The sequence below is a fragment of the Lepisosteus oculatus genome, chromosome 10 (genome assembly GCF_040954835.1).
Source record: "Lepisosteus oculatus isolate fLepOcu1 chromosome 10, fLepOcu1.hap2, whole genome shotgun sequence".
Lineage (NCBI taxonomy): Eukaryota > Metazoa > Chordata > Actinopteri > Semionotiformes > Lepisosteidae > Lepisosteus > Lepisosteus oculatus.
Window position 1 is genome coordinate 5,851,647 of NC_090705.1, and position 23,947 is coordinate 5,875,593.

The following is a 23,947-nucleotide window of genomic DNA, read 5'->3' on the forward strand; positions in this document are numbered from 1 at the left end:
CAAATGAACCTTGCTTAACATTCCTGTGAAAAGGTGGTACAGTAGTATCAGATATTTCTCAGGATCAAAACTCGAAGCACTAGACTGATGTGACCGAATTCTACTTCCTTCAGAATTCTCTGAGAATTGTGTTTCCTTATCTGATACCCTGGAGTAGTCAGAATGCCTCAGAATGCTTCAGTTCAGCTTTCGTAGATAGGGATTGCTGCAGATTTTTAAAACTGTTTCGAAAAGTGTCAGTCACAAGTATTGTCACCGAGCTGGTGCATCTAAGCAGCTTCATTGCAGAATCCAATTAAGACAGGCAATACAGCTACAGCCGTGCTGTGTGTTTTAAAAATAATGTATGTCTGCAGTACATAATATTTTGCATGGATGTCATACAGTATAGCCAAATACTGCATATGCATGTATTTTTATATATTAACATACAGTATACAAGATGTGTCACACAGACGAGCATGTAGCAAGTAAGCCTACCAGACAGTGCCAATGTTAGATGAAAAGAGTGTTTCACTTTGCAGTAGCTTATGACATGAACACTTGCAATACCGTGTGTGTGCAAACTTTCAAGTAATTAAACAACTTGTTCACGAAATATTTTTCCTATTTTTCAGCAGGTGTTTTAAAATAACAAAGCCTGTGGTTTACAGTGTACTCACTGTATAAATAGCACGTGAAACAAAACATTGAAAAACAAGCTATTTGTGTTAGATGTGATGTAAATTGTAACTCAAACTTCAGACACACTTAAAACCCAAAGGTTTATTACAGGAATCGGTTATTAAGACAGTGGATAAGGTGAAGTAGTGTAGTGGAGCTAGTTCGGACACGGTGACATAATCACCCCTTCTTGCATGTACTGTAGCAGGGACCTTAGCCACCTTGGCCGGGGGAGGTCTCCTTTAGCTCATGTGGCTGGTTCCCTGTTGCGTTATGCCGGAGACCCGGGTTCGGGCCCCAGGTGCTGCGGGACGAACCGGCAGGGTGCAGCAGCGGAGGGCACGAGACCACGCGGAACCGCGACGGTCACGCTAGCGGTGAGGCCTTTGACTCTGAGCTCCCCCTTGTTCTCCCAAGCACTCCTCAAAGGCAGGCAGGAAGTCCTTCCTTATTAGTCTTCCAAAGAGGTCTGGCAAGACGGGGATTTGCATTCGGAGGAGACCCTCTTTAGCCCACCAGTGGTTCTTCTGCACAATCTCTCTCACCCTACTGGGTGAAGCCCAACAGTTGTCATTCTGTAAAGAAGCCACCTTTAAAATAATAAAATAGTAAAATCTTTTTATTATTTTGTTTTTTTATTATTAACAGCATGCTTCAGTCCCCAGTGCCCATGACATCACACACACACACACACACACAGGGAACATGAATGACAAGAGGAAACAGGACATGGGGTCGTTAAATATGATAAAGTCCAGATCTCAGGCTCTGTGAGCAGTTACATCATCATAAGTAGTGTGGGAATGCTAACCCTAACCCTAGCTGGGGTTTCAACAGAGCAACCCTACATTCTGTCTCTGAAGCCCTCCAGTCATCAGAGTAGGCCAGTGTAGGGTTTGGCATACTCTGGCATTAAATATGGACTCCAGTTATTCATCTAGTTGCAAGATAAATGGCAAAATGTTACTTAGTAGAACACGTTTTCTTACAAATTTTGATCTGACTCAGTTTTGGAATACAATCGGTGATCGCTGCAATATACTGTACACCATAGTCTGACAAAAGTCTCTGAAAAAAATAGGAGCAAATTTTCACTGGTCCTAAAGTTTCCTTGGCCCCCAAAATCCAGCACTGGGCATAAATAATGTCTACGTAGTGTGGGAATGCTAACTCTAACCTTAACTGGGGTTTCAACAGAGTAATCCTGCAATCTGTCTCTGAAGCTCTCTAGTCATCTGATTTGAAAATATTAGACCAAAACATACGACTGTAAAACAATCAAAACCATTCAGAAAGCTCTTTGAAATTGATCGAGTTCAATAATGTGTCTTCTTTAGGTGAATTTTCAAGCAGCTGAGAAATGCTGTAAATATGGTATTGAAATGAGTGTGCATTTCAGTCCAGAGCAGGGTTTGGAGTACAAGAACCATCAAATGTCGACTGCAAAACAGTCTAAAACATTGCAATATACAACATACGGTATGTCAATTTACTGTATTAGCGGTAGTGTGTCTCAGTCAACATTTTGTTAATATTTGCAGTCATATGTTTTTATATTCAACATAATACTGTAATCCTTGGTTTAACAGAATAATAAGGGTGTCCATTAAATCAGAAGAAAAACACGATTACCTGAAAATGAGATGTATATTCAAAATCTTTTGACAACACAGTCAACATTGTTCTGTGCTTTTTTTAACATTCATTTGCAAGCTCTTTATTTCATGTGTCATAAGTACAATATATTGTATAAAACTCAGTAAAGCATACTCTCACTGGAACACATTATTCATCATGCACAACTGACCTTCCCCTATAGGGCATCGTTGATATTCCTGAAATTTAAACCTATGTAGTGTTAATTTTTGCCCTGTTAATTTTTTTCCGAGTTGGGACGCCTGTAAGTAAGAAGAGGGTTAATGAGGGTTAATTATCTGGGAAGAGACGGTTACAGGTTATTGAAAGACGAGGTTACGGTTCATATGGAAACCCCCTGGCCGCGCTCTTCCACAAACACCCAACGCAAGCTTTTCGCCTACCATTATTCTGGCCAAATGCATTTCTGATTTTACAGAAAAAATTCCCCTTTAGCAGATTTTTCACATTAAACCTGCAGTCTGTTTAAGTGAATTCTGTTTAACAGAAGGTTTACTGTATTTAAAATGAAGGAAATTTAGAACCCTGCCATATTAAAATAAGCACCCGGAACAAAATGGATTTGCCCTGTTTTCTCTCAACAGTTCCTCACCTGTGATGTGTAAATGTGTAAGACATACACATACACATCTGAATTAGTCTCTGCATGACACAGAAGGCCAAGCTGCCAGACCAGAAGAATGCATTAGCTTCATTGTTCTCTGCTCTTTTCTTAGTCAGTTCTTCTGAGCCACTGTTCCACGCGGGAGAATTAAAGATAAAAGGCTTGAGCAGAAGCAAGAAAGCAAAAATGTCTAACATCTTGATCTATGTTATTCAGATAGAAATCAAGATTATGGATCTAGCTAAGCTTTTCTGATCAATTTAACACCCAATTAAGATTTAAAAGCATACTATCATTCCAAAATAGACAAGAATAATGAAACTCAGTCAAACCAGCATTTTGAGCTGTTACTTAGGAAACATGAGGTTTTAGTTTTTTGTCATTTTTTCCATATTGAAATGCGTCAAAAATTGTCTTTTGGAAATTGGTCGATCTCTGGAATGTACAGTAGTTAAGATTGGTATGTTATTATTACAAGAAATTCCAAACGAGGTAACTATTAAATAAATTAGTGTGATTTTGCTGATGAACTAATCAAGGACATTAACAACAATAATGAAAACACAAACAATGAATTTTGATTATGCCACACAATTGTATTTTACCTTATTCTATGTTTTTTTTTCTCCAAATATAATGTTATCACGTCAAAATGTCATTAATACTGTCATCCTGTTTAGCATTTGAGCTAAGAAGCCAATAAACAGATTTTGAATCAAAACATTACTAGGTTGTATTTCTATAACTATTTTACCTACAGTATCTACAACAGATGTCAAATGAGAGACATAAGAAATATACTGAATAAGAAGTCAGTAGTCTATTTATTATCCTATAGATGTGATGTGTGATCAACTGCATTAGATGATTTCAGTTATGATTATGCTGCTATTGAAATTCATTTTTTGTATTGTATTTCTTATTCAGAGATACTTCCATTACCATCACTATAGTATTAAGAAATATAGGATCATGATCTCACAAATTATTGTAACTCTACAAATTGGACAAACATTCCCAAAAGACAAATACTTTTGAAATTAAGTTAAAAATGAAAATCCTGTAATTGAATGTTTGTTTTCCAACACTTTTCTGAATTCCACAAATGTCAGCAAATGCTAAAACTACATTAATTAATTCAATTAATTAACTAGCTAATTAAAAATGTAAGGCTGTTATCTCTAACAAATACAAAAAACAACAAATACTTCAGCATTCTAAATTATGTTTAACAGTGAAAGGTGTTACACAAAATTAATAACCTAAAATAAGATTATTTAATTTGATCAAATTTTAAAATGTTTTATCTCTCAAATACACATTTTTTCTGTGGGAGCACTAACAGTAACTTAACAATTCACATTCCTGTTAGTAACTGGAAACAAAGAATACAGTTTAGTTTAACTGTAATTCTATGGTGTGGACCAAAAAAAATTAACTGCTTTCACACCTGAAAAAAGATAACTCTGAACCCATCTAATTCAGATGGGCACAATAACGAGGGCACAATCCAATATCCAAAAACCAGGAGGTCCATCCAAGATGAAGACAAGAATAAAAACAAAGAATGGGGACAAGGATCCAGGAACAAGGAAGTTAAAAATGGAGTCACGAGGCCAGGCGCTCCGAGACCAGACTCAGCTGGGTCAGGATGCTGATAAGATACCTATGCCTTCAAGCCACGGACATAGGGTGACTTGATGGTAGGTGGGCCTCTGGGCGTTCGTCTTCCAATGCAGGGCCAGGAGTAGCGAGAGCACCCGGCTTAAATAAGGAGGGACAAACAGAGGGCAGGTGCACATGATCAACTAAAATACGTAAGGGCCAGAGCGGATTCCGATTGTGACAGGAGGAAGGTCATATAATATAGAATGGTACAAAATATGAAGACATATTCAGTGATTTAATCACACTTTCATTAATATTACCACACGCAAAGTGTTTCCATAGATTCAGGATTAGTTTATAGAAGATTAAAAGGATGATGCAAGGGAAGGTCAATGTGAATTGTGACTGCACAACTGCTGTATTGCAGCCACAATGGTGGTAAAATCTCCAATAATGAGGACCTCCTGTTATTACAAAAAAGAGCGGCAGATGACATACTGTAGATTGGGCTAACGCGGCTTCCTGTGCTACCATCAGACTGGCACTCCATCATCATTAAACTGTGAAAATTACTTTGAAAAGTGTGAAATGGAAGAACACAGGGGTCAGGAAAAGCAAGAGAAACCAACATGAATATGAGATGTTAAGATTTTGCCTTGTGCTTGGGCAGGTCCGCATAATTTACACCTTCATTTCGAAAGTGCAAACTATTGCAGGACTAACTAATCAAAGGCACACGCCGATGTGGGTGGGGTAAGCACCTAAAATAAGCAAGGTCAAGAGACTGATTTGGGAAATTGTCTTTAAATTCTCTCATGATCCTAGTCTTCCTAGAATTACCAGAAACAGCTCAAGAGTTTGCTGAAATAGTTTCACAATGTGTTGGAGTGTAGCGCTCTAGAATGATGCATATCAACTCAAGGTTAAAACATATCTCTTATACAGTTATAGTGGCATGAACAGTGCATTATTAATACAGTCATTAGCTGGATACAAATGTGGTAATATGAAATTGAAGTACTGTAAACCTTTGACCAGGTCAGTTCTTGATCTGTAACATATTTGTTGAACAGTGGATGAAAGTCTTTCTGCCTCGTCAGGCTTTGTGGATGAGGAAACTCATGTAATACAAGTTCAGCTAGGAACACCCGTGATATTCTTTTTTTGTATTTTTTCACCACTTTGCACATCTGTAGAGAGCTCTGTTTGCTAATTTACTGTACATATGATATATGTTGTTACTGCTTTTGTTGGCACTAGTTCAAATTACATCTTGTTGATCTGCCACAAGACAAGATATAGACAGACATAGCCTACATAGAGGCAACCAGTCACCTTCGTTATTATTTTGTGTTTGCCATATATAATGATATTAGTTAAAAGTTATTATGTGCAGAAGTGAAAACTGCTTAGATATGCACTGATAAAATAAAGAAAGGCAGGCCCTAAAGAATTACACCAGTATGATACAGGTTACTGGACTATGTTGTTGAAGCTGATACTTTGGCTTCCTTCAAGAAACAACTGAAAGAGATCCTGGGATCAATTATTTACTAACGGCCAAAACCGGTGAGATGGCCCAAATGGCTTCTGTGGTCTGTAACCTTATACCGTTAACTCCACATTAAACTGAGCATGGCGCTTTGGACAAGTCAGACCACAAGGCACACTCTTCAGCAGCTGCTGGGGATGCATATTGTTTGCTCCACTTGCCTCTCCAGTGGTGCCAGCTGTGCCGTTGGTGTTGCCCTTCCCCAGTTCCTGACGCAGACCCGGGCTGCATTGTCACGTTTGCTTTGGTTCTCTGGTGAAGGTCCTGCTGCTTTTTCCTGACCTGTGCTGCAGTCCTCCTGGTCACACTGGAATGCATTGACCCTCTCCAGCACAAGGGACTGTATAGAGCTTTGAGAGCCAAATTTGTGGTGGCATTTCCAAAGAGTTCTCTTTCCTGCTGTGTTACTTTTGCCACAAGGACTGTGGGCAAACGAGCACTGCATTTCTGCTTTCATGTGGCTTAATGACCGTACTGGCTTTCCTGTGTCATTGTAAATAGGTTTGTTATAATCTCCACACTGTTCTACTGGTCAGATCTACAACCTCACCTCAGGAATGTAAAAGTGGCCACTAAATAGCCCCATGATTTGCATTATCATATTTGTGGCTCCTAAACTACTGTATATGAGTTGAACAATTATCATGGCTATTAAGCTAGCACACAGCACTGTGCAAGATAATTGTCTTGACCCTAGGCAGTTTGGATTTTGCAGCTTAATTTGTTTTGCGCTGCACCTAACCTGACATCACCCCCTAAATATATCTTCAAGGAAATGCCTTTACATGTAAATGCAATCAATTTCTAGTTTACTGGATTCATATTAGAGGTTTAATTATTCCCCTTCAGTTATCATTTAATGAGTTCTTGTATATATTGGGTGATCACCAGGTTATACTATACTTGCTTTGAACATTATTAATTGCCTTGATTGCGTGCAGTAAGTTCCAGTTTGTTTAGAGCAGATCTAATGTAGAGAAGCTGATTGTCATTTCTGAAAATGGATCTTGAAGCAAAAATTGAAGCGAGGAAGTAAATTTATTTCACATCCCTCAAAGGATGTGGAAAAAATACATTTTGCTTTTAAACTTGTCACATGATTGTTAACAAATTGTGTGATGTGTAAAGTCCTCTGATGTTTTTACAGTTTGGCACACAAATGACTATTTTACAAAATAGAGAACTATCCACCCTGAATGGTTCTGAAGAAGGAAATCAAACGATTGTATAATATGAAGAGTTTTAGGTACTAGAGACTGATCAGATTAAGAGTAAGACATTATTTGTCATTTAAAATTACATTTTGCATAAAAGATTTCCAGAAAACTAGAAACAAACTACAAAAGGTAGTAAGATGCCAGAGGAAGGATCCATGTGCTTTGGGTTAGTTATTTTTTGTAGTAACTACTTGATGTTGTCATAATCTCATTTGGTTCACATAAATGGCATCTTGTAAGGGAATAAATTGAAGAAAATGAGGCAACATTATTTTTGCTTATCACTTAAACCTGTAATGTGATTATTGAAATTTCATTACAGTAAAAATCTTGCTAAAACATTAACAGAGTGACACAAAGCTTTCATGCTACAGAGCAAAATCTGCTCAATTTTGTGGAAGGCACTGAAACAGTTTCTTGAGATGAAAGTGGCAGTACCTGGCTAGATATCTTTTTTTCCACTTAATTACAACATTTATTATTTTAGTTGGTCTTTATATAAAAGTGGAGTTTATTTGAAAAGCAAAACCAAAATGTCAGGCTTTTTTCAGTGAAAGAAGAAAATAAAAGATAAATGGATAAATCAGTATTATCTATAGTTATTTTAATAAGATGTACAGTATTGCATTTCTCACATCTTCCCAATGAAAAATTGCAGCAACTGTTAAACTTACAGTACAACTGTTGAGATTCCAGAGTAACTCAAGCACTAAAGACACACAACAATCATTAATAGCCCATGTCTAGCCTGTACCATTAGATGAGAGTAACATGTATCCCAAGTGGCACAACCCTGGGGTTGGCAGGTTTACATCTGACAGACTTGCTGGGCAGCAGTGACCCCTGTGACTTGCTGGACACTTGGGACCTTGTAGTGCTGTCAGTAAGTGCTGTGGGTGCTGTAGGGCTTGTGTTGTGAATAGAGAGAGAATGACTGACAGTGTATTCTTTATAGGAAAGTGTGATCAGCCATTGCCTCCCTGCCTGTAGTGGTACAACTGTCAATCAGCCATTTCTTGAAGGAACAAACAGCCCCATCGTGTTAGTAGAGCCCATTCCCAGAATTCCTTCAAAGAACGGTTTTGCAAGATCCTTAGATAAATAATATGCTTGCAACCAAATGAGCAAAATGGGCTGGTTGGCTTCCTTTCATTTGTAAGCTTATGTTATAAAAGTGCGTTCTAAAACTAAAATGTCAAATGTAACTGAAATATCCATAATGTAGTTACTATTGTCTTACATTATTATTATTTCTCTAAAACCGAATGGAAATGGATGATCTAGAGAATACAAGGGAATTGGGGGATTTTTTGAGGATGTTTTTTTTGCCATTTATCCTTATATTACATGTATGTCCTGTATTCAGCTTGGAAATTGGATGTGATTCCCCAGTGGTGGTGTCACACAGAGAGGATGGAGTCAGTTAGCTGATTCTTAGCCGGCTGTGAAACATTGACTCCTGTCACTGGCCAGGCGCCTGTGAGGCTGATACCTGATCGCTGGCATTTCCGTTCGGGGTTTTCAACATGAAAAAAACAACTTCCTGAAGGCTGCGTGTGAGTGACTTCAGATGTCCTAGGTCAAAACCAAAGTGAAGTCAATTGGCAAACTGGCACAAATGCCAATTACTATTTTCGATATATATACAGTAGGCTTCCTGTTTTATACAACCTAATTTTTAATTAGCCTCTGTTTACATTGGCATGTTTTTAAAATATTAACACTAACACTGAGAAGTAACAAATATTATTGTCTTTTTTATTTCAGTAGTTTCATTTAGCTTAATTTAAGCCGCTTTTGTCTCAAAACTCCTGACAGATGTTTCACCACTTTAAGTTTAAAGGTGCCTGGATCTGGAAGATGTTATACAGTACTTTGCACACAGTTAAACTGTATACCCTACAAGTAGAACAATTGAAGTAGGCTTCATGACAGAAAGGATTTTTCTTTCTGCAATTTCAGTGTGGAATTAATCCTTGTTCCTTTGCAGCCAATTCACGCTGACAAAGGGGTACAAAGCAACACCATATGATTTCTAGTTGCTTACCAATATTTGACCATCCAACACTTTTAAACATAACACAGATTGCGTTGTGGTTTATTTACTTTCTGACATTATGCTGCTGCACTGTTCCTGTCTTGAATCAGAACATGGTCATTTAACTTTGAACTACAATTGGAACTGAGCAGAGCAAGGTACTGATGGGTACAGCTGACAACAAAGTTAGAATATACTGAATCTAAAACTGGAAAAAGTATGCACATTTTCTGTATGCTCCCACTTTATCCTGAACTGTGGCAGTGTTTTTTTTTTCAAGTACGCCACATTTCAATGGGGATAAAATACCACAATTAAAGAGAAGACAGTAGCGGTTTGGGACCGTTGGAAACTGATCTGACATAAACAGCAACGCTTTATTTATTTTAGCAGGAAACAACCCCAGAGAAAATAGTCTGATTTCCAGTGCACCTCCAGAGGGAATGCTGCATGTGTGTTATGTAGTGATAGAACGATTATTTTGAAGGTTTGCTGCAGGCAGACTCTCCAAATACCTCAGGAATATTATGAAAGGATGAAAAGCACCAACCTAGTGACTGAAAGGACAAAAAGTATACAGTATGTTCCTGAAACCTTCATGATTGTGTGACTTCTGTTGGTACTATTCCTTTATAGAATACTGCAATTTCATGAAGTAGTTCCTGAAGAACTCTGAAAGTTATTTTAAAAGATCGAGTGTTCTACATTCTAAAGTTGGTTTTTGTTTTATGTTAGAATTCCTCTCTATATCAAACATTGGGAATACTGTGTCTTGCAAAAGTATTCAGACACTTCCTATGGTGTTCGATTTAGTGAAATTATTTAATGTTTCATGCACATTTTTTTCACCTATAAGACTTTTTTTTTCCAATACCTGAAAGTTCAAATTGAAGACTTCTAAGGTTAAGATAAGTTATAGTAATTGTCAGCAAAATGTAAAAAGAAGAAACTGAAATATGCTAATTGCATGAATGTTCAGAACTACAGTATGAACTACATACAGTATTTGGTTTGTTCATTCTCCTGCTGAAAGCCAGTTTGCACTATTCATTTTACATTTAGACCAAAATGTTCCAATTCTGTCTCATCTGACCAAAAAACAAATTTTGCCATAAAACTTTTTTTATTTTTCTCACAGGCCATGATTCACAGACTCCAAACCTGACCACTGAACTCTTATGGGTAGCTTTTTCCCTTATAGTGGCATCCCTAAGAAGTTTGTCCATGCTCAGCTCCTCAGTTTGGAGGGAAAGTCTGATCTAGGCAGTCTGGGTAATATGATCCACCTTCCATTTCTTATTGACTGAGTATACTGCGCTCACATGGAAATTCAGAGGTTTAACTTTTTTGTATTGCTCTCCAGATCTGTGCTCAAAGCTGTTCACCTGCTCTGTGCGTTATCCCTGTCTTGCTTTGAAAGCTCCTTAGTCTACTTTTGTTGAGTCTTCTCCTGAAAGTTGTCAGAGGCCACTCAGCTAAATGTGTGGCTCATTAAGGTACATTTGTGTACCTTAACTATTTTTGATGTGCCACAGTAAAGAGTTTGAATACTTATGCAATCACAACATTTCAATTTTTCTTTAATATTTGCTACATTTTTTTTTTGCTTTGAATGTGCGGAGTATGTTGTGTATATAAAAAAAATATGAATTGTTACTTCAAAGTGTCATGACTACAAGCTTGGTTTTAAGCAATAAAAAGTGTAAACTGTGCAAGGACATGAATATTTTTGCAAGACACTGTACATGCAGAGCTGTTCTGCCTGTGCGGGTTTGTTAAACTCTAAATTTCATGAATGAACAGTCTTAATAATTTTCTGTATTTACCTTAGCTATTGTTTTGTCTTCGCACCCAGAAACTGTTTTTTGCTTTTACCGCAATGTCATCTAAAACAGCCTCATTCTACCAAATAACTTGAACTGAAAAAAAATTGGTGCTTTTTATAAGTCTGTTTCAAATATCACAGAGAAAAAATGAATGTAGGGTCATAATGTTTGCAAAAACAGGTAAATACTTTTTATGTATATCTCTTTAATGAATTCCTCATTCACACTTACAATATCCCCACTAACAAAAAAGCAACAAAATCTCTTTGCCCCTCTTTCACTTTGAGGTAATTCATCGATATTCAATGCATTTGATTGCATCCTTGAATTAAAAATCCCTAATTTCATTAATTAAGTTTGTAATTTAATTCTCAAATAATTATCCACCTCCCTAAGTATATTCAGTAGCAGGGATAATTTCGTTACTGTTACAGTTAATTAGGAGTGCTATTATGACACTAATAAAAATGCACAGAAGGCAGTCCTGTAAGCATTCTCTCTTTAAAAGAAGTATCATGAAATGCTAAAATAATTAGAGTCACCTAGGACCCCACTAATACAAAGGAAACACTCTGCTTAGTCCCTGATATTAATGTTCTTCATAGAGCACAAAATAAAATAGACAGTGACAGCTGTTAATCGACAAGGTAAGTAATAATCCTTTGATTACAGTAGCTAAAGGCTGTCCTTTAATGGATTTTACTTGTCACTTTTAATTCTTTTTAATCTTTGTCTGCATTTCATTAAAACGGCTTTATCATCCTGATGGCCCTCATGTTGGTATTCTGATTGTGTTAATGGGTTATCTACATACCACAGAGATTGAATAGGAAATACAATAGAGTCATATTTATGTTCTCTGAAATACCTTATTCAAAGTTGATTGCTTTGCCAATCAGCTTTCCTGCCTTTACATCGTATATTAAGGCCGGATCTCAGAATTCCCCCCCCCGCCTCCACCCAACTCTGTTCCGCTCTGCGCTGGAAACCCAAAGCACAGCTCGGCCCCTCTAATCTGCTAGCAGTTAATCCAGCTGAAAAATACAACAGACCATGGGCTGAGTGTTCACTGCCAGGCTGTTTCCAGTCTCTACTTTCATCCCATGGCAGATCTGACCTGGTTAGAGGCTACAGACCTGTGGATATTCCCAACAGATGATACAGGTAGAGTGATATTATTCAGAAATTATGCAAGTTATTCAGAATTTAGCACCGCAAGACGTCAGCTAGAGCTGTGTCTGTGTTTTAAGTCTGAAGGGGTCGAAAGGGTGAGGACACTGTCACCACTAAGGCAGAATAATCTACAGTATGTGAGCTCAGCAGAGAATCAACAAAATCATAGCCTCTATATTCAGTGTTAATACAAATAGTAGTATGCATACTGTAGTATTTTGATTTCATTGTTTATTCTGCAGTCATTTGTTTTTACTGAGGGAAAAAAAAGTCTTGTGTGGACAGTATGTTTATTGCTCTGACAGTGGTTGAAGCACTTAATGACTTCAGTTTTAAGAGTAATCTTATTATAAATTAAACTCAACATCATTTTGCCTGTTCAAATGTAGCCCTTTGAATACAGAGTTTGTGTTTAATCATTGGTAGATATCAGCAAACAAGTGTGACATGCAACTACTGTAATTGAAGCCTAATTTTCCACCAGTAATTATACTGTAGTAGTATTACAGTTCTTCGTATTGCTGTCAGTGGTGCTGAAGTAATACACTTCATTGCTATTTCACCTGATTAGTCTCAGTCTTTAATAGTCTCAGTTGATGTCAATGCTTTACTGAAAGCAGTCATGTATTGGTGATACGTTGAGTCTTAAGGTCAATGGAAACTGTTAAAATTAATTATTTGGAATCACATTAAAATTACCTTGTTCTCCTGAATGTTATTTTAGGTAAGCTTGAAGCATTCTATGTTTTTACTTTTAAATTTTCAAATTATACATGGTTGGATTGGATTACAGTTTCAAAAACAACTTCTTGTAGAGTAATTCGATTAATTGCCTTTGCTAGAAAGAACTTGGTAACCCTGTAAGGTTAAGGTGCAATCACTGTGCTAATGTGTCATCATCATCATCATCAATAATAATAATACTAATAATAATAATAATAATAATAATAATAATAATAATAATAATAAGGTCTCCTATTTTCATAGCAAGAGTAGCTGCAGTGGACAACACATTTAATGTTAAAGCATCATTTTCCATTTACTTTTAAATTTTACTTATGCCTGATGAATATTAGTTAATTTATTCGGAGCGATATGAAGTATGAGGCAGGTTTTTACATTATGATTTTCTACAAAGCAAGACATACAGTATAATAAACATGTTGATGTGTCTCAAAACAACAAAACCAATGAGTCGAGCTAAAGAATAAGGGAACAAGGAAATACAGTTTCACAATTGGCTCTGCTCCATAAAGATGTGTCAAAAGAGCAATGCAGAAACGTGAACAGATGAAACAAAGTTTGAACTCTATAAGCAAGCAATATCTGAAAAGAAGGCACAATAGGAAGAATACTGTACAGTGAATACATTATGTTGTAGAGCTGATAACATAAAAGGTACATTTGTAAAGAAAAAAATATTCCTTTCTTCAATAAGATGCAATATCCTCAGAAAGGTGACTTTTTGGTGGTGTATTATTTTCTAATCACAAAATACTCTGATCCCCCCAGGTGTGTCATATCAAGTTCAGCAAATGTTACAGAGATTGATAAGACAGTGAAAAAGCAGGAGTGCAGTCAGCACAGTGATCAATTACAGAAAATTAGATGGCAATTCTATGTCAGAGTTGCTGCAAGTGTTACTTTAATCTAGGGGGTATTCGAAGAGTAGAGTTCGTGGTAGAAAGCCAGCGTAACAAATCTTCTATTTAATCTCTTGGGGCAATATGGGGAAGCAATAAAAAGGCAAACAGATAGTTAGCATATATAGTAGATAATAGGTAGAGTAAAAGTCAGGGGATGTGATATTAAAATGGAACAATGCACTAATACAATTTCATTAAGAATTCAGTGTACACTTTTAATTACCAAGATATAACAAAAATATTGCTCCTCTGGAATCAATTCAGAGAAGAGCGATCAGAGAAATTCCAGAGATCAGAAACAGTCTTTACTGACATGGTAAAAGAACATCATTCCTAAAGACTCCTGCAGAATTAACATGTGAAATCTGAACAGTCACATTTAAGACTGTAGACAGGAAGCAGAATGCAAAGGGTTGTGGAAGTACGGCACAAGTTGTCCTGTCATGTTGTTTTTACCCAGCATCCTCCAAGAAATGACTGGATTAGATCCTTGGATCATTTATCTACAGAAAAAAAAACACAAATCAGTTAAACAGGGCAAATGGCATCCTCTCATTTGAAACCATTCTCATCCTCTTATTTTGTTTTGAGCAGATTGATGTATTTTCCTATAAACCAGCAGATTAAACTGGTGTTTCTGTTCTGAAGTATTTTTCCAAGTAAGAGGTGTCCTGTCCATGACGTTGCAATTCTCCAGTACATTTATGTGACTTACAGTTTTGTATATTTCTGTAAGGAACTTGAAAGAAGAACATAATTAAAATCCAGATCTGCTTTTATTACGTGCTGCAAACATTATACATATGAAATATGAGATATGCCTGTCAGTTTAGCAACAATACTTTGAAAAGGCATCCTATTCATTTGCACATTGTTATTATGCACATTTGCACGGTACAAAATGGGATGCATAAAAAATAACTGATACTATAGTTAAAGCTATGTTTGTCTCTCCAGGAGAGGTCAAGGGTAGGATTCAGAATATGTCTGTAGGTGAACTGCTGGAGGTGATCTTTGAAATAGTAGGAAAATTGCTAAACCTAATAATTGGCTTCTTCCCTTTCGAGTTGGTGCAGATAATCAATATCTGTAATCACGTTTACAATGTAGTGGCTGCTCTGAAGTCATAAAGGGAATAAGATGAATATCAAGACCCTTCTTCCTCTGGTGTTGCTGGACAGAGTTTCTTGAGCAGTGTGACATCTATGACCCACAGCTTCAGTCTCTGGCATGCTGAAGCTGAAATGCAGCTTGGAGCTAAAAAATAACAGAACAATTGCTGACTTAAATCAGTCCCAGGGTCCCTGAATTAATTGTACCAGATGGCCTAATGTCATTAAAGACTACCTCCATTGAGACAGGTATTTTCATTTAATTAAAAACTCAATTAACATAACATAACCTTATGGAAGTTTCAGATGCTACTTTCAATGAAAAGATAGCAAATATTGCTACATCAGTTTTTTACAAGGTTCTAGCCACTGTATGAAGCTCCCAAAACTTACTGTGTGATTAGCAATGTACTGTATGGATAAGCTATGCATGTTTTACAGTCTGTTTAAATTATAGTTTCAGTATTACAGTTTGCACAGTATGCAGAAAATAGTACAGAATTGAAACTGAAATAGAACCAGCCAAAGTATATTAGAGTGCCATTGACTTATTCAGTCCAAACAGTAGCAGACTGAATAGGTCAATGTCACTCTCACATAAACTGTGTAGCAAGGAGATGTTTATTTGTTGCGGTTCTTTGGGAAACAATAAATAAAATAAAACACACCAAACATAATAATAAAGAATCTAGTGAATTGTAAAGACTAGAATCATCTCAGATAGCAATGTCAGATGGCATTCATATGGTTTAACATCGCACAAGACTGTAACTCTGGGTAGAAATCACAGGCAGGGTGGTTTTAGTAACATTTTGTTTATTCACATTAAAAAAATAAGAAGATAGGAGCTGGAAAATTGAGCTAAGGAAAGGCAGCACAATATTTTCATTTTCTGTGCATAATAAAGTACTAGACATTTTTGACCCCATTCAGAAGTGTCATCCTTGAGAAATAGGCAGTTCTTTGTAAACAACACCAATTGTCTTTTCAATTGGAATATTAACCTTTGACCTCTTTAGAAAACCTAAAACAAGCTACTAGAATAACATTCTCCATTCATATTTGTCAAAATGCAAGTGATGCCTGATGCCACTGAACCACGAATAAAAAACAGCTTTTTTGACTCTAGCCTTTTCCCTGAGTGGCCTGAATAAGTGTGGAAATCTCCACCAGAGAGAAAGCATAGCTAAATGGACACGGTTATAAACACACTTTCACATTCTTTAAAATTTAAAATTGCATTTTCACCAACCAGAGCTTTCAGTCTGGGAAAAATAGTAGCCTAGAGGGAACTCAAGCATGGAGAGCCAATGCCTCAGAACTGTTACTTTCTTATATGACAGCAAATTGACAAACTAGTACATACTTTTATTCAGAACCAAGATGTGAAGAAGTCCTTTTATTAAGGATAGAGTGTAGTTCATTTCTTTGATTGCATTTCCATTATGAAAAAATAAAATGTTTATGTGATCTTATTTTCTTACTGTCCCTTTGAAAATTAGACAAGCATAAATCTGAGTGGGAGAACTAACAATATAACATGAAACATATTTCAGAGTCACAGCAGCATTGATCATGTTTGTCATCCTAGAAAAATCATAACACAACTGGGCTTATAGAACTGCTGTACAAAAGATTTCAGCCTGGCTTTTAACAGATGGCCAGATGTCAGAAATAAATGCGTATTTATCGTACACTAGATTTAATATACAGAACCTGGTATTGCAATTACATGAAAGGCTTTAAACAAAATTGCATTGCACATTATGTATAAATTCTTACAACTAAATATGATTCTTCAGAAGTCATGCCATAGTGTTCTGATTTAACGAATACAAATTTTAAACTGTAGAATTTTTTCTTTCTGCAACAACAGGGGACACCACCTCAGTTGCTTGTGCAATGGTGCTGGAGAAATTCTCTTTGCAGGAATAACCTCAGGAAAAATGACATATTCGACAGCTCTGTACAGTTTGTCTAGATACAAAAAGCAAAATGTCATTGTTATTATATTGTAGTACCCTCTGATAGCCAAATCTGGATATCTAGTCATGAATGAATTAATTTCTTGTAGGAATGACCCTGTATGTATAGTACTAATCCTACTAACATGCTATATGGATTGGCAGTACTAAGAAATGGAGTGCTGAAATAAATTAATATTTAACCTGCAAACATAAGAGACAGTCAATGTCATGCCACATCAGCAGTCTCCAGAATGTCCATATCCAGAAGTTTCAAACAGCAAGTAATTTATTTTATTTTTAAAGTAAAACCATGACACATTTTAATGTCATTTCCTTAATCATTTCTGCTTCAGTATAAAGTGCCCTCCAAATGTTTAGTTGTTTTATATAAAAAGAGTAAAATCATCTTAATGTACAATAATTTAATTTTTGGTCATTTCTTTCATTTATTTGATTATATTTAAACAAAAGCAGACATGGGTTCAACTTAGGGTTTTCAAAAAAATTGGACCACACTCATTATAAGTAAATGTCAAGGTATGAAGGTTTATATTTAGTTGAATATCCTTTGTAAATCCTATAAATCACCAGACATACTGTATGCTACAGCACAATCGATGTAATGTAGGAAATATTTATGGGACGTATATGTCAGAGCCCAGAAAGTAGGAAATTAAGATTTTTAAAATGTCAGTCAAAGTTCATACTGTACAGGATTCCCAAGTGGCTCAGGTGGTTAAGGCAATCATTCAAGTGTAGGTTGATCTCTATGATCCACGGATCACAGCCTTAGGCCTGGGTCATGTCACTAGCCAGCACAATGCAGGGGTTCCCCAAATAGTGGAACACAACTGGCTGTGGGTAGAATTAGTAAGACAGACCTCTTTCAGTTCTCAGTGATACAGCAACACTACTGCTGTTCGCTGGGTGCTTGCAGGCTTGTTGTGTTGTAGCTGAGGAACGTACTGTAACCCCCCTCCAGTTGGTGCTGAACCTGCAGATCTCTCACGACAACGAGAGGGTCAGAGGTGGGCATGACAGAGGAGTCTACCTACGCTTCCTCATGTTTCCCAGTGTGTGACCACAGGGTTCATAGCCCTTCCAACTGAGGTATTTTTATAACAAAATATGGGTACACATTGTTATAAAATAGGTACAGTATACCACAAAAAAGAAAAGTTGGTCATTCTAAATATAAAAGAAAAACATAAGTATATTTTACTCCATATTTACCTCCTATTTCTAAGGTTGGGACTAAATGGGTGGGAAAGCTAAAAGTATCAGTCTTAATGAGAGGGGTACACTTTTCCAGTAGACTTTGCATTCATGCTGGATACCTCTTCAAAGTTACACAGGCCATCCTTGTTTGTGATACGTATAGTTCAACCAAAGTTCATGAAACTAAAAGAACCTACACTATGCTTGAGGTAGAACTCCTGAAAAGTGTATTGAAACAAAGAAGCTTAACCAAATGTTGAGCAAAATGCCGTATGTTTTCACAGTACCAATGAAAAGGAGCGGAACAGTAAATTTACTCCATAACCATATATTCAAATTTATACCATGTATAATTCAAATAGAGTTGCTCCGCGTCTCCCTTGAAAAAACTGCAGCACTGTTGCATTCCCTGGAGGACACTGCTTATGTTTAATGAATAAACTGGGCACATCCGTTTCCACCTGCATTCAATACATTAATAGGGAAATTAAGACAGGGCAGATTGGTCCAATGATTTTTCCCTAGATAAAAAAAAACACAGCATTTTACCCTTGGGTTTCAGATTAAATCCGTATCATGTCAGAAGGAACAGGATTCAATACTGTTTATTGGCAACTCTTGGCCTGTGGGAAATTAAATTCCTCTGCCTGTTTCATAATAGACATCCATTTCAGAAAGCACAACCTCAGATGGCCATAATGCATTATGCTGCCCTGTTCCAGATCAGAAAACGAGTACTGTGAAGGTAAAATGATTGAGCAGCCAGCTGCTGTATTAAGGACTTAGAAAGAGGTGTTACACTATACGAACAATGAAGCTCTCTGTAGTTACAAATCAACATGGCTAAGACTTCTTTTGTACACATGGTGGCATTTTATTTAACACTTGCATTCCTATTACAAGGAAATATTTATATTACAAAGTTAAACAACTGGAGAGTAGTCCAGAAACACAGGATACGAGGCTGGACTTAAACGTGGATAGCCAGTAATTTGCAGGGCAGGGAACACCAATAGGGACAATTTAGAAACACCAATTAAATAAGCCAGTACATCCAGAGAAAACCCATACCACTGTGGCAATAGGCAAACTGAACAGCGGTGTTGCCCAGGGCCGCCTGCAGCCCCGAGCCTCAGAGCTGTGAGGCAGCAGTGCTCTCTGTGCCTCTCCCCTGTGCTGCCATGTACAGTATATAATATATAAAAATCTTACATATTTAGATGGCATTACTTCATCCACTGCAGCTTTATGCCAAAAAAGCAGGCTTTCAATAGAATAGAATACAAAAAAAACGTATTATTTTTTAAATGTTTTACCGAACAATTCCAGATCATTTGAACTTCTATAATTTTTTTTTCTGCAAGTAAAGGCGCATGCATTTATTCCCTCTCTATACGACGAGCAGTCTGTAGAGTCACTGTGGCAGGAGACACTTGGGTGGGGAGCCTGGGGCAACTTTTGAGCCATGAATATTTCAGTATCTCAGCAAGCTAAGGCAATTGTAATTCATGAATAAAAGGAATACCAGCCTCTGCAGGAAATATGGCATACTTCCAGTCAGCTTAGGAGATTGTGTGTGTCTAAGGATAATTAGGACGAAAATGTGAAAAAGAAGCTATGCTTATACTGTATCTGACATTATTTCTGAGATCATGAAAAAATACCACCTGTTCCAATTGTACATGGATCATCTAGTGTGAGTGAAATGCCTCTTAAGATTTACTTGAATGGCCTCCGGGGACATAGTTGAACATTATTAGATGGAATATCAATATTGCTTCAGTATAGACCAACATTTTTAAACTGTCTGCTGTTAGTACAGTATGTGCTTAAGAAACATAAAGAGCTTGTAAGTAGAATGTAGCATTGCCCATTACTTTGTTTATACTGTGGATTGCTCAAGAGGTCCATGGTTGCTGGTGTTATTACTGCAGTCTAGAGAGATCTATGCTGTGATAAAAAGAATAACATTGTCAACAGTCAATATTACATAAGACATAGGATTTCTTGGGGAAAAGGTTGTACTCAGGAGCAGGGCAATTCAATTGAATGGAATTGTGTCCACTGTTACTGACAGGTAGATTAAAAGAGAGGTGTCACACCATACGGCAGGTTATATAACTGACTGCAGATATTTCAAATCATGTTGATGGATGTGCCAGGCATTGCCAATGGTTATTAATACATTGCAGAAAAGATACTGTGTCCACAGTGTAGATCACACTATCTTTACTTTCCTTTTTTAATCTTACCCTGTTAATTAAAGTCATTTTCATTCTGCTTAACTTGCTTATTTACCACTCTGACATTTTCACTTTAATCAAAGCAATGCAAAAAACAAAGTATATCATTGATATATGTTTGAAAAGGGATCCAGCACTTTTGTAAGTGTGAAAGTCTGGAGTTGGTGTGACTTTAGATACAGATAGTCATGACATGTTTTGTTGTGAATGAATTGAGCTATTCTCATGTGCAAAAATGCAGTTGGTGAATGTGTACGATCAAGCCTGTATAATGTACTGAATCACCTGTACATGATTGTCACGATTGTAGTCCCTCCTCCTTAAGGGCGTTCCAGCTCTTTCACTTCGGACCTAATTCTGTGCACCTGCCCCTTGTTCTAGCCTCCTTCCCGTCCCCCTTAAAAGCCAGACACTCAGTCAGTTCGGGGCTCTGCATCTGATTCCCATATCGTGTGAGCCCGGGACCTGTATTCGCCTGGCTCCGTCCTGTTTTTACTAATTTCCTAACACTTTTTAAACAGATTTGTTAAATATTAAGTATTACAGTATATTAATCAAAAACATTGCTTCTGCTGTGTAACTTTGCTACATGGTTAATTTTGAATTTTAAAAAATCTGTAATTTGTTTAAAATTTCAGCAAAGAACTATGTCATTATTTCATTTAAAAATAATGCAGTTTTTTGTAATTGCCAGAATTATTAAAGATTTTAACAGAACACAAATTTAATAAAAACAGCACATACTCTGTATTTGGTATTTGAATTGAGTTAAAAATTTCAAAATACCTTGGTAAGTATACACACATATTCAGAAAAATTTGAAAAGACTTGATTTAAATGAGTGCGAGATCAGCAAAAGATGATTAATGAAAATGGAGAATGAAGGCTTTCTGCTAGAGAAATTGAGCAAGCAAAGTAGTCCTTAGAAAACAGAATAATGTCTCTTTGAGGGACAGAACACTTCCTGAAAGACAGTGAGTAACCTTGCTGCTCCAGGGAATTTCTAAAACCCTTGCCTCCTCAATGTTATGATCTTGTGCCTGAATGTTCTTTTATATATAAAGACACACTGATTCTTCTATCTTTCCTGTCTCTTCAGAACACTGTGAATCCACTAATGTTGGATTCTTCACCATCATTATCTGTAAACCATGTTTTCTGACTCAAATTACATCAAAATTGCATACTAGTACAGTGTTTTTTTTTTATTTCTAATATTTTTGTGCCTAATGCTTTTGCTATTTTCTTACATTTAATCGCCTGGCTCATTGACATTTTTTTCCCTGGGGCTCTTTTTTACTCTGCTCCCTGTGTACAGTGTATGGTTTGCAGCTTTCTTTGGATTCTTCCTCCTTCCATTCTAATTTAAATGGTTCTGAGGTGCTCTGCAGATCCTGGCCCCAAGCCTGCTTGTAGCATTTGTCATAGAAGGGTTTCCAGTAGCCAAGGAGGGTGACACTTTCTTCTTAGCACACCATGTTGTTTATGGATGAACATTTGCAGTTGTTCACCTTTGCAAGGTGCAGGATCCCCGAATAAGATGCAGTTTGGCCCTGCACGACAGTTTTTTGTTTTCAAAGGCCTTTGAATTTCTTTCATATGGAAAGCGCGCTGTTCATGCCAATGTTGTTTGTCCCAACATGATGAACAACAACTGCCAGAATTTTGATAGGTGACAGACAATGTGAGAGTGTTCTGTGGGCCATGGAACCTCAGAAGTGGCAGCAGAAAGAGAGCTGGGAAGTATTTTATTCAGTGAAAAATGCCAATTTCCCCTTGACAGACCTGACAAACAACTAACTTTTTATTTTAACAGTCTGTCACAGTTATTGTTTTGTCCTGTAAATTTGTTCACATTTTTTTTTAGATTTCTTTCACATTTACACTATGTTGAAAATATTTGATCATGTACTTTAGCAGGATATGTGTTGCATTTCTTTTGTACATTTGTATACCGTTTTCTGAATAGGAATGGCAGTGATAATGATTATTTCTATATTATGTCATTAGTCCTTAATACTCCAAAACTGGTTCTTGGTGAGATGCCTCATTACACCCAAACAGCAGTTCTGGCTTTGGTGTTTTTACTGTTGTTTTAGTGAATTATTTTCTTTTCTTCACCGGAAGACATGAGAATGAAAATAGATATTTTATTTACAAGGGAAGGCCAGAAGAAGAGCAGTTATAATTTTTGATAAACTTTTGTATCAGAACAACTTGTGTACCAGAATCAATTATCTAGTTTCTTTTCCAAGGAAAAAAAATCCTATGCAAAACCACAGAGGGGAACCCTATAAAACATCGTTTTCCATGTTAGCATTATAAAGTGACATTTATAAGCTGTTTCAGCCGTTAACGTGAACAGTGGGTTAAAGAAGTCAAACTTTATTGACCACAATTGATGTGATGTGGAGCCATGTTCTCCCTGTCAGATAGAATGAGGCAAGGTTGAAACGTCTTCTTGGGATGGTGCTGCCTCTAGTCTTCCATTTATTGCACGGCCTTTCTGTAAATAAATACAGCCGTGATGAGTTCACAGGATTAATTACTACCCCTGGGGGAATCATGAAACAGCATCAAACTGTAATCAGCTGCATGAGTTGTTGTCTCAGTGAAGCCTTGGGACACTATCCCTTCACTAGTAATGCTCATTAACATCATGGTAATGTATTCCCAGTTAGAAATCATAATAGAATTAGCAGCCCTTTTCCCATGTTTATTCTTCTGAGTGAAAAACACAGAAAAATGCTCCTTTTTATCATGCGTGTGCTGCCACTGCTTCTGCAGCACTCATAGTTTAACTTGTGAAGAAAGGATTCTTGTGAATTTTAATGAATTCATTACAGATGATGAACAATAATGCCCTCATTTATTTTTAAACATGTAAGAACTTTGAAAGACATAAAAAGCTCTGGCATTTATTTTTATAGCCAACTGTGCAACAGTTTATTTAGACACCCTTTTCCTTTTATGAGAGTTATTAACAAAGACTTTTATGCCCTTCAACAAAGAGCAGGAATCACTGCTTCATAATACAGATCAGAGAACGATACCCAGACGGCTTTATAGCAGTTCCCAGAGGAATAGAGCTTTAAGATGTGAGTATGCTGAGCTTTATGAGCCTGGGTTGTGTGTGATGAGGGATGGTCACATAAGAAGGTAAAATCTCTAAGCCACCAACACACAAGAACAATCCAAATGAAGTGATTTGTCATTCCTGAGAGAAAAAGCATGACTGGTCAATTTCAGAAGGCACTTCTGTTTCCACTGGAAATTTTGAATTGTGTTTTGGATTAAGAGTTGTTTTAAATGATTATTATACCACAAAAATGTCACTGTATAAGTGTACAGTAATAATAGAGTTATAAACAAAGCATAAAGTAAATCAGTGAATATATCTTGATAATAATTATTTTTGTTACAG

At 36.8% G+C, this 23,947-nt stretch overlaps 1 protein-coding gene across 3 annotated transcripts in view; it reads left to right on the top strand.

Annotated features, from left to right (window-relative positions):
* The window catches only part of LOC102685259 (zinc finger protein 804A), a 125,481-nt gene that overhangs the window by 71,122 nt on the left and 30,412 nt on the right, over positions 1 to 23,947 (top strand). Inside the window, exon 1 of one of the 3 annotated variants that reach the window (XM_015358227.2) lies at positions 12,215 to 12,328. The exons of the other annotated variants lie outside the window; for them this stretch is intronic. Within the exon in view, the coding sequence (XP_015213713.1) occupies positions 12,320 to 12,328 (9 nt within the window). The 5' untranslated portion in view covers positions 12,215 to 12,319. Of the gene's footprint in view, positions 1 to 12,214; positions 12,329 to 23,947 lie in introns of those variants that run through there. 3 annotated transcript variants of the gene reach the window in all.